The sequence below is a fragment of the Chiloscyllium plagiosum genome, chromosome 11 (assembly GCF_004010195.1).
Source record: "Chiloscyllium plagiosum isolate BGI_BamShark_2017 chromosome 11, ASM401019v2, whole genome shotgun sequence".
Lineage (NCBI taxonomy): Eukaryota > Metazoa > Chordata > Chondrichthyes > Orectolobiformes > Hemiscylliidae > Chiloscyllium > Chiloscyllium plagiosum.
In genome coordinates this window covers 4,272,742-4,284,383 of record NC_057720.1, presented here as the reverse complement: position 1 = coordinate 4,284,383, position 11,642 = coordinate 4,272,742, and the positions used below count along the sequence as shown (strand labels likewise).

Sequence of the window (11,642 nt, the reverse complement as noted above, 5' to 3'; positions counted from 1 at the left end):
AGGAGATTTACCAGGATGTTGCCTGGAATAGAGAATAGGTCGTACGAGGATAGGTTGAGCGTGCTAGGCCTTTTCTCATTGGAACGGAGAAGGATGAGGGGTGACTTGATAGACGCGTATAAGATGATCAGGGGAATAGATAGAGTAGAGTCGACAGTCAGAAACTTTTTCCCCCGGGTACAACAGAGTGTTACAAGGGGACATCAATTTAAGGTGAAGGGTGGAAGGTATAGGGGGAATGTCGGGGTGGGTTCTTTACCCAGAGAGTGGTGGGGGCATGGAATGCGCTGCCTGTGGGAGTGGCAGAGTCAGAATCATTGGCGACCTTTAAGCAGCAATTGGATAGGTACATGGATGGGTGCTTAAGCTAGGACAAATGTTTGGCACAACATCGTGGGACGAAGGGCCTGTTCTGTGCCGTATTGCTCTATGTTCTATGTTCTAAATGGGGCTATGTTGGCAGTAATGTCACGGAGGAGAAAGTGAGGACTGCAGATGCTGGAATCAGAGCTGAAAATGTGTTGCTGGAAAAGCGCAGCAGGTCAGGCAGCATCCAAGGAGCAGGAGAATCGACGTTTTGGGCATGAGCCCTTCTTCAGGAATGAAGAAGGGCTCATGCCCGAAACGTCGATTCTCCTGCTCCTTGGATGCTGCCTGACCTGCTGCGCTTTTCCAGCAACACATTTTCAGTAATGTCACTGGACAACTATTGCTCTGAGAACACTCGCTCAAACATCATTTAAATTCCATTATAAAATCTGATATTGCAAACCAATGTCAATAACAATGGCCATAGATTCTCATAACTCAGCTGGTTATCAAATTACCTTTGGAGAAGACCATCTGTTATCTTTAACTGGTCTAGACGACAAGTGACCCCAGACCCATAGCAATGTGGTCGACTCTTAAATCGCCCTCTGAAATGGCCAATAAAACCACTCTAATCAAGAGAGTTAGACCTCATTGGCAAGGCCATCCCCATGTCTCAAAGAATGACTACAAAAACAAAAAGTTGGGGAAAAAAAAGCAGCAAAATAAAAATTTTGCTGGTTGATAAAAGTGAGTTTTGAAACATGAAGTAGAAATAGGGGGAAAATTGAAGGGACAGAAGAAAAAGCGATGCGTTGTCACACCGCTTAGTCTGACCATTCATTCGATTTTTAAAACCAGGAGGAAAAAAAAGGTGTTAAATTTAAAAACTAGCGTTATCTGTCCAGAGTAGAAAGATACTCAACACTAGGGGACAATTTGTTGCTATGGTAAATTGGCAAGGTGAACTGTTAGCCCTCATCAGGAGAGGGAACAAAGGAAACACTCCTTGAAAAATGGTATAAAGTACAAATAATCCCCGATTAGATTTACACAATTCAATAAAATACAATAAGTTATTTATGGATTTGTAGTTTACAAAGGATGAAGATTGTTATATCGAACAGCAATAAAAATAGCACAACTGACAGATTGCATTTTCTAGTAATGCAGAATAAAAAAGGTGTGATCTTATAATAAAAATTTGAATACACTGACAATAAATATTGTGAAACTCACTGTACCACTGCTATCTTCTAGGTGTTCTTTTGGTCTCTGCTTTCTGCGGCTAAGAATAGACATCATATCTTTCTTCATCTGCTGTAGAACTTGCTTCAGTTCAATATTTTCCACCATTAGTTCTTTATGGTGCCTTTCATAGTTGTTTATAAGAGATTTGTACATTTCCCCTTCATTCCTGCATTTTTGGAGAGAGAAAGAGAAACGGAGAGACACACACACACGAGAATTATAGCCCTGTCACTTATAGAACAGGCTCTTTGGCCCACATCTGCACAATCACGAAGCCATTCTAAACTAAACCCATCTCACCCACATGGTCCAGATCACTTGACTCCCTACCTCTTAAAACATTGCTATCACACCTACTTCTACCACCTCTCCTGGTAGCACATTCCAGGCCACCTACCATCTACCAAGTCAAGTAACTTGCCTCCCACTTTGCCTTTAAAATATGTTCCCCCTTTCACATTAAACCTATGCCCCCTAATATTTGACATTTTCAATGTGAAAAGACAGATTCCAACTATCCATGCCATCATGCCTCCAAAGTTTTATATTCTATCATCAGGTCATTCCCTCAACCTCTGATGCTCTAGTGAGAATAATCCAAGTTTTTCTAACTTCTCCTTATAGATAATATGCTCCAATCCAGGCAGCATCCTGATAACTCCCTTTAGCACCTTCTCCAAAGCCTCCACATCCCTTTCTAATAAGGTGGCGACCAGGACGCACACAATACTTCAGCCACATTTGGAGTAATGTTTTATACAGCTGCAACATGACTTGCTAACTCCATGCCCCAACTGATGAAAACAGGATGTTGCACACCTCCTTTACCACCTAACCCACATGTGCCACCTTCAGGGATCTACATCATTACATCCCAAACTCCCTCTGTACATCAACGCCCCAAATGACTCCGTCATTTATTATACATTTTGTCTCTTAAAATGAATCACTTTGTCTGGATTAAACTCCATCAAGGAGATAGTGAGGACTGCAGATGCTGGAGACGGCGTTAGATTGAAAAGAGTGGTGCTGGAAAAAGCACATCGGAGGATCAAAAGAGTAGATATTTCAGAAATGACCCCTCATCAGGGCTCACGAAGGGTAGTGTCTAGATGCTGTCTGACTGGCTGTGCTTTTTCCAGCACTACACTACCAACTTAAACTCCACCTGCCATTCGCCATCCAATTTTCCTACTGATCTATAGTCTCCTACGTTCTTTGACAACGTTCCTCACTATACACAATTCCACCAATTTTCACCTTGGAGTGCAGGTTCATAGCTCCTTGAAAGTGGAGTCGCAGGTAGATAGGATAGAGAAGGTGTTTGGTATGCTTTCCTTTATTGGGCAGAGTATGGAGTACAGGATTTGGGAGATCATGTTGCGGCTGTACAGGACATTGGTTAGGCCACTGTTGGAGAATTGCGTGCAATTCTTGTCTCCTTCCTATCGGAAAGGGTTGAAACTTGAAAGGGTTCAGAAAAGATTTACAAGGATGTTGCCAGGGTTGGAGGATTTGAGCTATAGGGAGAGGCTGAACAGGTTGGGGCTGTTTTCCTTGGAGCGTCAGAGGCTGAGGGGTGACCTTAGAGGTTTACAAAATTATGAGGGGTATGGATAGGATAAATAGACAAAGTCTTTTTCCTGGGATCGGGGAGTTCAGAACTAGAGGGCATAGGTTTAGGGTGAGAGGGGAAAAATATAAAAGAGACCTAAGGGGCAACGTTTTCACGCAGAGGGTGGTACGTGTATGGAATGAGCTGCCAGAGGATGTGGAGGCTGGTACAATTGCAACATTTAAGAGGCATTTGGATAGGTATATGAATAGGAAGGGTTTGGAGGGATATGGGCCGGGTGCTGGCAGGTGGGACTAGATTGGGTTGGGATATCTGGTCGGCATGGACAGGTTGGACCGAAGGGTCTGTTTCCATGCTGTACATCTCTATGACTATGTCTTTACAGAAGGGAATTGTGAAATTACATATTTGTGGGCTGTAGTTCAAAACTAGAAACACAGATAAAACTTGGTTAAGTAATTACACAGTACCTGGCTTCTGTTTTCCCAGTCCTCCAGGCACTACGTCTGCCATCAGACCGACCCACATAATTCAGAATGTCAATACCTTGAACAATTTTTAAAGGAGGGAAAGTCAGGAAAGGATTTAAATTGTGAGAATTTACAAATGCTACCAACATTTTTCCTGCCACTTCTATCGGAAGTATGACGGACAGGAATCAGTGGATTTCCCTAATTAAATACCTGTTTATAACAATTAATAAGTCTTACCATGACTGTTGGTACGGCACTTTCTGCACCTCATAAACAGCACTAACAACTGGTGGAGGACTATCCTATACTACTTGATTTAAACTAGAATTAAATTAAAATTATTCTGTTAAAATATTTATTTTGCAGGATTTTGAAGTACTATTTGCACTAATGTGGTTAACCCAGCAGATGGCACTAAGTGCCACGTGGATAAATTAAACTAGAAATACAAGGTGCAGTGACAGTAATAAGCAGATTAGTCAAAAATAAAATCTATCCAGAGTGAGAAGGCTTCAATGTCATGTTTATACAAACCTTGAATATTGGTACAAATTTCATTTACCTATCGCCACAATTTTTTGTTTTAATATTAATATTGGTAACCCCTATAGACAAATCACAGATGTAGAGTTGCATGATCACCTGTGTAACAGCACTAACCACTACTGTAAGAAAAAAGCTTCAAAAACAAGTTTGAGGTTGAGGCTGTTAAAACACATTTAAGAAACATGTCAAGGATGGGAGTGAGTTAGCAGCTTATTTGTAGGGTCTCAAAAGGCGACATTAAAGAAAACAATTTAATGCCAATGAATTTGCTAATAAGAAAGCAACATTAATCATGGTGGATGAACAAGGAACTTTAAACTTGGGGTATTGGTTTAACAATAAAAAGGATAACCTCCAATCTTTCTGATGCTTGTAAGAAAGATATTTAACAGTTCTTCTATAGTGCAGTATAGTTTGTGTTTTTCCCCTCCCCCCAGTGCAATTAACTCATTCTTTTGTTAAAGTACATTGGCTACCTTTTGTGAATATGCTTAGTGACTGAACTCCATAATAATCAATTAACAAAAAAAAACCTTACAGTCTATCAAAGCTGACTGCACTCTGCTATCGGACTGGTCTGGTATGCCATCAGCTCATATTGTAATACCAGTAAAACACTGCGGTGCAAAGATCTAAACTACATTACATACTTCATACCATGATTTTGAAGGCAGTATTTTAACAGCAAAATTATGAAACGTCATGCAATTAATTGTGCCTAAAATTAAGACATTTGATTTGAGTATAGTGTTACACATCACCTGAAAAAGGTTTTGCATCTTTTTTTTTTAAAAAGAAGCTTCACCGATTTAATAAAGTCCATGAGTACAGCAAGGGCATAGGATACACCAGGACCACTGCACACTAGTCATTAGACACAATCCATTTGGTAATAAATTAAGCATTGGGTCAAGTTGCCCCAACACTTCATTAATACTGATGAAATCCACCACCACCAACAACTCCCTAACCCAACACAAGACTGCATGAGCCCAGGAAGACTTACATAGTTTTTTATCTTTTTTATCCATCACAAGTTGGTGCAAGCGTTCTTTCAGTTTATTGTACTCTCGTTCCTTTCTCTTCAAGTCATGATTGTATTGAGTAGCACGACTTGCTATTATATTTTGCAATTTTTGTATCTAAAAAGTACAACAAATTCAGTAACTTAAAAACACCAAACTGTTTAGGCTGTGATCAGTCTCAAAATAGTGTGATAAATATTCAAAAACTAAACTTATACCACCACCTATGTCAGATTAAAATACAGCATGAAGATTCATGCAATTTCAGTTGGGAGCAGGATATCTTACTTCACTAAAACTTAACTTCAAAAGAAAAAAAAAAGAACAGGGTCCAATCCAAACTCTGAGCAGGACATTTTTCATCCCCAGGTTCTTGAAGTCTGGACACTTCCAAATTAAAATATCTTGCACAGGTTTGAGGACACCAGCACAAAATTCCATACATATTCTCAATGGAAATTCAATAGATCAGCGAAAATTTTAGTCAAGATGGAAGCCAGCTAGTTGACTCTTAAAAGAAGTAAATGAGGTAGGAACAGCTTCAAAAGCACAATAACCAAAACCTGTTCACAGTTTGATGCCACAATGGAGCTTTAGTTTTCAACATTAGACTTCATGTTAGGAGGTCAAAACAAGAACTGCTGTCCATAGTGAGATTTTAGCACGCCCTTGTTTAGATGTACAGGCGAAAGTGCTAAGAAAAAGCAAAGAGACTAAGTGAAATAGAAATACAAAAGGGAGAAACTCAGGAAAACACAAAGGGAGCGGAAACAATTGCATTTAAGTAATATTGTATCACCTCCCAATGAAGTTTGGAAGCACTATACAAACATGCAAATACTGCTGTTGTATAGTTATAAACATAGCAATCAGTTTGAACCATTGAATAGAACTATTGATCATTGCAGTACACAAAGAAGCCATCGGCCCACTGATTCTGCACCCACTGAACAGCATCCCACCCAGACCCACCACTCCATGCTAACTCTAATACCACATTTCCCACTGCTAATCCACCCAACTGTACATCTTTAGACTGTGCGAGAAAACCAGAGCACCAGAAGGTAACCCATGCAGACAAAAAAAAAACGGAGAAAAAGTGCAAAGTTCACACTGACACACAGTCACCACAGGCTGGAACTGAACCTGGGCTCATGGTTCTGGGAGACAGCAGTGCTAACCACTGCTGTCCAAATGGCACTGAACAAGGTCCAAACAAAATGAGAGAATGAAAAGGTATATGGTTGATGGACAATGCTGGTTCAGGCACGTGCGGTTATTCAACTAGCGAAATGGGATCTTCAAAATTCACTTGGGCAGATGGAGTGATTTTATCACACCACCTGAAAATAGAGAGATCGAATCTAACTTTGCAGCGTTTACTCTGTTCTGCATGAAGTGTCTATTAAATCAGATTGCTTTAATAGGTTAGATTTTTCCCTCATTTAATAGCAAGGAATTTAAAGGAAAACTAGTTCAAAAATCAACTTCAATCAAGAGGACTCTTTCACTAGCAACATTCATTCTTGGGAAGACATTCTATGTACCCATTCAAACAGAGAAATATTTTGCAAGTCAAAAATTTATAAAACAAAAGAATCAGATGCATAGTTAAAGAGAAATTTCTCAAACTGATTTTTTAAAACTTGACAAGATCAGTATAAGATATCTTGGTAAAATAAAATGATCGGCAATTAACTTTGCTTTACTTGGTACACATTTTGAAGTGTTTACCTCCTCCTTTTCATTCTTCAGCAAACCATGTAAAGTTCTGTTCTTCAATTGTAGCTGTCTATCTTTTTCCTGAAGAGCTACAACTTCTCTACGAGACAATTCCAGTTGATCCTATAAATATTCAAAAGGGATTATTCAAAAGCCCAAGAGAGTCATCTCTATCACTTAAAATGTCATAGTGCATCAACTTGTAAAGCAAGTGCATCATAAATTGATAGTTCACAGTTTTGACAACTAAAATCCTACTTGGAACTTAAGGTTAACCTACTCAACTAGAGGAGTAGTACATTCCTCCCCCCCCCACCACCCACCTTTCAACACCTCACTTGCAAATAGAAGTTGAAATTGAAGAGACAAGTCAAGGAAGTTGACATTTGTTTAAAAAGTATGGGTCAATGTGCCTCAACTAAAAAAGTCTCTTAAGCAGGTTTTGACAGCTCTCTCTCTAATGGAATGGGGTGGAGTGAATGTCAAAGATCATAGGAAAGAGGATTTCCCCGGTTTTTAATAAAGTACTCTTTGTGGGAACTACATACGAGAGCAGCTGTATATGGTAAAATAGCATATTCAAGCTCAACTCATTTATTTCTCCACCTTCAATAAAATATGACTAACAGCAAAATACCTTTAGTTTAACTTGACTGTGGTACAAATGATCCATATCACTACTGGATTTCAGATTTTGTGTTTCCATATCTTCTAATGCACGAAGACTTTTGCGATGAAGTTGAAGCAGATCATACATGCAATTTAGAATGGCCTCCAGGTTTAGTTCTTTCTTTGAGGAGTTTTCAGTGTAAAAGGATGGAAATCCCAATGTAGTGAGTTCCTAAAATATTAAGGAGATATTTGTAATGAAGCTACGGTGTAGTAAAACTTAAATAGCACGGGGCTGATTTTACAGGGTGCCATGGCATTCACAGCCCATCTCATCAAAAATCTGGGGAAATCAGAATTGGGTCATTTCTCAATGCAGAAAAGGCCAAGATAGAGGTTGTGGCAAGGGGCCAGATTCAAGAGGCTGGGTGGAGGGCTAGAAAGAGGATGCAGATAAAGGGTAGAGGACAAAGGAAAGAGAGAGGTGGAGGAGGTCAAGATAAATAGCAAGGGATAGAGATCACACCCAAAAAACAAAACAAGAATCTTACTTAGGCTGTCAAAACTAAAGACTAACAGGATGGGATGAATTGTTTACATAGCCATTGGATTGACCACTTCAGGGTCTCAAGACCTAGGGAAAGTCAGGTATCTGAAGTTTGTTGTAGTTCGGTTCGCCGAGCTGGAAGTTTTTGTTGCAAACGTTTCGTCCCCTGGCTAGGCGACATCATTAGTGCTTGGGAGCCTCCTGCGAAGCTACAAATCTTCGCACAAACTTTGAATCTGAAAATTTCCCCTGCATGATTGTATGATTTCATTTATAAAGAGAAGTAGGGCCTAGTGGCATTAATCGCTAGACTGTTAATCCAGAGAGCTTTCATATTCTAGGGATCTGGGTTCAAATCCTGTCACAGCAGATAGAACTGGAATTCAATAAAAACACACTAATTCAGTCCAATGACGATCATGAAATCATTGTCAATTGTCAGGAAACATCAAATGCCCTTTCGGGAAGGAAGTCTGCCATCCAAGTCTGGCCTACATGTGACTCTACACTCACAGCAATGTGGTCAATCAGGGACAGGCAATAAATACTGGCCGAGCCAGCAATGCCCATGTCTCCTAAACAACAATAAAGGATATTGGGGCCAGCAGAGAGGCATGCTGCATTTTGCGTGCCCTCCTTATAAAATTTCATTTTTTATTTATACAAACAAGTGGGATTCAATGTAACCTCCTAGTTAAATCAAGTTTACAGGAATCTTCTGTACCTACAGTAAATCATTCAGCATTGGTAATTTAAAAAAAAAACTTTGCTTACCGAACTTTCAAGTCACTCGTTTGACTTGCAGAAGTGGCTGTCAAAGGGATTGATTTTTGTATGCTCAAATTTGAAAGTCTGACAGAGGAACAGAGTTACAAGATGGGAACAGAGCTTCAAGTGCAGCACAGTGGCTCAGTGGTTAGCATTGGTGCTTCAGAGGCTCACTGTGGACTTGTTGGGCCGAAGGGACATTTTCCACACTGCAGGGATTCTAAGTTACTGAGTCCTAGGTGAGCTGCAAGAGATTGAAAGGGATACTGCACAAACCAAAACGGATAGAAAAGGCAGTCATTTAGGTGAAATTATATAAAAGATTTCCAAAGAAAAAAAAAAATTTCACTTCAGAGGTGGCCTGAAAGAAAGGATGGGAGAGGATGTTGGAAAAATGGGCATTATATACTGCATTCATTTGAGGGTATCAGTGTTGCACAGGAACACCATACTATGCAGTGCAGGCAGCCCACCGGTATGCATAGAAAAGGAACACAACAGCATACGAGGAAAGCAGAGGCAAGCACATGCTCGCAGGACAAAAGTCTATTGAACTAGAGGGACATCTCTACAAATAGAGACACAATGAAGGTCACCGTAGATGCTACAAGATAAAAATACGGACAACAAAAATCAAAATCAGGCCAGATTTTAGAAAAGACTTACCTGATTGAGGTATGCTGTGCATTGCTCTACATTCTCCTTTGTGCAAAACAAGCTTAAATGATGATTGGTAAATAAAGGCAGTGTTTCAGTGGAACTGTTATGGGGAGACATTTGTGGTCTGGATATATAGTGGTAAATAAATTCTCTGCTGTCTGTTATAAAACAAGAAACAAAATTAACTAAACGAAACGTGTATAACAGCTAACAGATTGTTATAAAGTCACTCACTCAATTTAAAACTAATTCATACATCTACTAATATATTAAAGATGTGATTTTTAAGCATTGAACCCTTGGAGATTAAATTACCTATAGTATAGAAATGGGACCCAGGGAGATAGTGAGGAAAGAGATCAATCTGAGACTGATACAGTTGAGAACAGAAGTGAGTCAAACAGTCAGGGCAGGCAGGGACAAGGTCGGACTAAGAAAATAAACTGCATTTATTTCAATGCAAGGGGCCTAACATGGAAGGCAGATGAACTCGGGGCATGGTTAGGAACATGGGACTGGGATATCAAAGCAATTACAGAAACATGGCTCAGGGATGGACAGGACTGGCAGCTTAATGTTCCAGGATACAAATGCTACAGGAAGGAGAGAAAGGGAGGCGAGAGAGGAGGGGGAGTGGCATTTTTGATAAGGGATAGTATTACAGCTGTGCTGAGGGAGGATATTCCCAGAAATACATCCAGGGAAGTTATTTGGGTGGAACTGAGAAATAAGAAAGGGATGATCACCTTATTGGGATTGTATTATAGACACCCTATTAGTCAGAGGGAAATTGAGAAACAAACTTGGAAGGAGATCTCAGCTATCCTGTAAGAATAATAGGGTGATTATGGTAGGGGATTTTAACTTTCCAAACACAGACTGGGACTGCCATAGAGTTGAGGGTTTAGATGGAGAGGAATTTGTTAAGAGTGTACAAGAAAATTCTCTGATTCAGTATATGGATATACCTACGAAAGAAGATGTAAAACTTGACCAACTCTTGGGAAATAAGGCAGGGCAGGTGACTGAGGTGTCAGTGGGGAAGCACATTGGGGCCAGCGACCATAATTCCATTAGATTTAAAAATAGTGATGGAAAAGGATAGACCAGATCTAAAAGTTGAAGTTCTAAATTGGAGGAAGGCCAATTTTGACAGTATTAGGCAAGAACTTTCAAAGGGTTTTTACAAATACATTAAGGACAAAAGAGTAACTAGGGAGAGATTAGGGCTCCTCAAAAATCAGCAAGGTGGCCTTGTGTGGAGCCACAGGAGATGTCAGAGACACTAAACAAGTATTTTGCATCAATATTTACTGTGGAAAAGGATATGGAAGATATAGACTATAGGGAAATAGATGAACATAGAACATAGAAGAATACAGCGCAGTACAGGCCCTTTGGCCCTCGATGTTGCGCCGATTCAAGCCCACCTAACCTATACTAACCCACTATCCTCCATATCCCTATCCAATGCCCGCTTAAATGCCCATAAAGAGGGAGAGTCCACCACTGCTACTGGCAGGGCATTCCATGAACTGACGACTCGCTGAGTGAAGAACCTACCCCAACTTCAGTCCTATATCTACCCCCCTTAATTTAAAGCTATGCCCCCTTGTAATACCCGACTCCATACGCGGGAAAAGGTTCAACTGTCAACCCTATCTAACCCCCTAATCATCTTGTACACCTCAATCAAGTCACCCCTAAAACTTCTTTTCTCTAATGAAAACAGCCCCAAGTGTCTCAGTCTTTCCTCATACGATCTTCCTTCCATACCAGGCAACATCCTGGTAAACCTCCTCTGCAACCGTTCCAGTGCCTCCACATCCTTCCAATAGTATGGCGACCAAAACTGCACACAATATTCCAGATGCGGCCGCACCAGAGTCTTATACAACTGCATCATGACCTCAGGACTCCGGAACTCAATTCCTCTACCAATAAAAGCCAGTACGCCATATGCCTTCCTCACCGCACTATTTACCTGGGTGGCAACTTTCAGAGATCTGTGTACATGGACACCAAGATCCCTCTGCTCATCCACACTACCAAGTATCCGACCATTAGCCCAGTACCCCATCTTTTTGTTACTCTTACCAAAGTGAATCACCTCACACCTACCTACATTGAACACCATTTGCCACCTTTCTGCCCAG

The 11,642-nt window shown here is 40.4% G+C and overlaps 1 protein-coding gene across 9 annotated transcripts in view; it reads right to left on the bottom strand.

Annotated features, from left to right (window-relative positions):
- Positions 1-11,642, bottom strand: part of ssx2ipa (synovial sarcoma, X breakpoint 2 interacting protein a) — a 62,794-nt gene that overhangs the window by 17,416 nt on the left and 33,736 nt on the right. For all 9 annotated transcript variants that reach the window (XM_043698600.1, XM_043698602.1, XM_043698601.1 and 6 more), the window contains 6 exons: positions 9,493-9,644; positions 7,540-7,743; positions 6,915-7,025; positions 5,162-5,297; positions 3,607-3,682; positions 1,549-1,726 (listed from right to left, as the gene is read on the bottom strand). In XM_043698600.1, the coding sequence (XP_043554535.1) occupies positions 1,549-1,726; positions 3,607-3,682; positions 5,162-5,297; positions 6,915-7,025; positions 7,540-7,743; positions 9,493-9,644 (857 nt within the window). The remainder of the gene's footprint in view (positions 1-1,548; positions 1,727-3,606; positions 3,683-5,161; positions 5,298-6,914; positions 7,026-7,539; positions 7,744-9,492; positions 9,645-11,642) is intronic.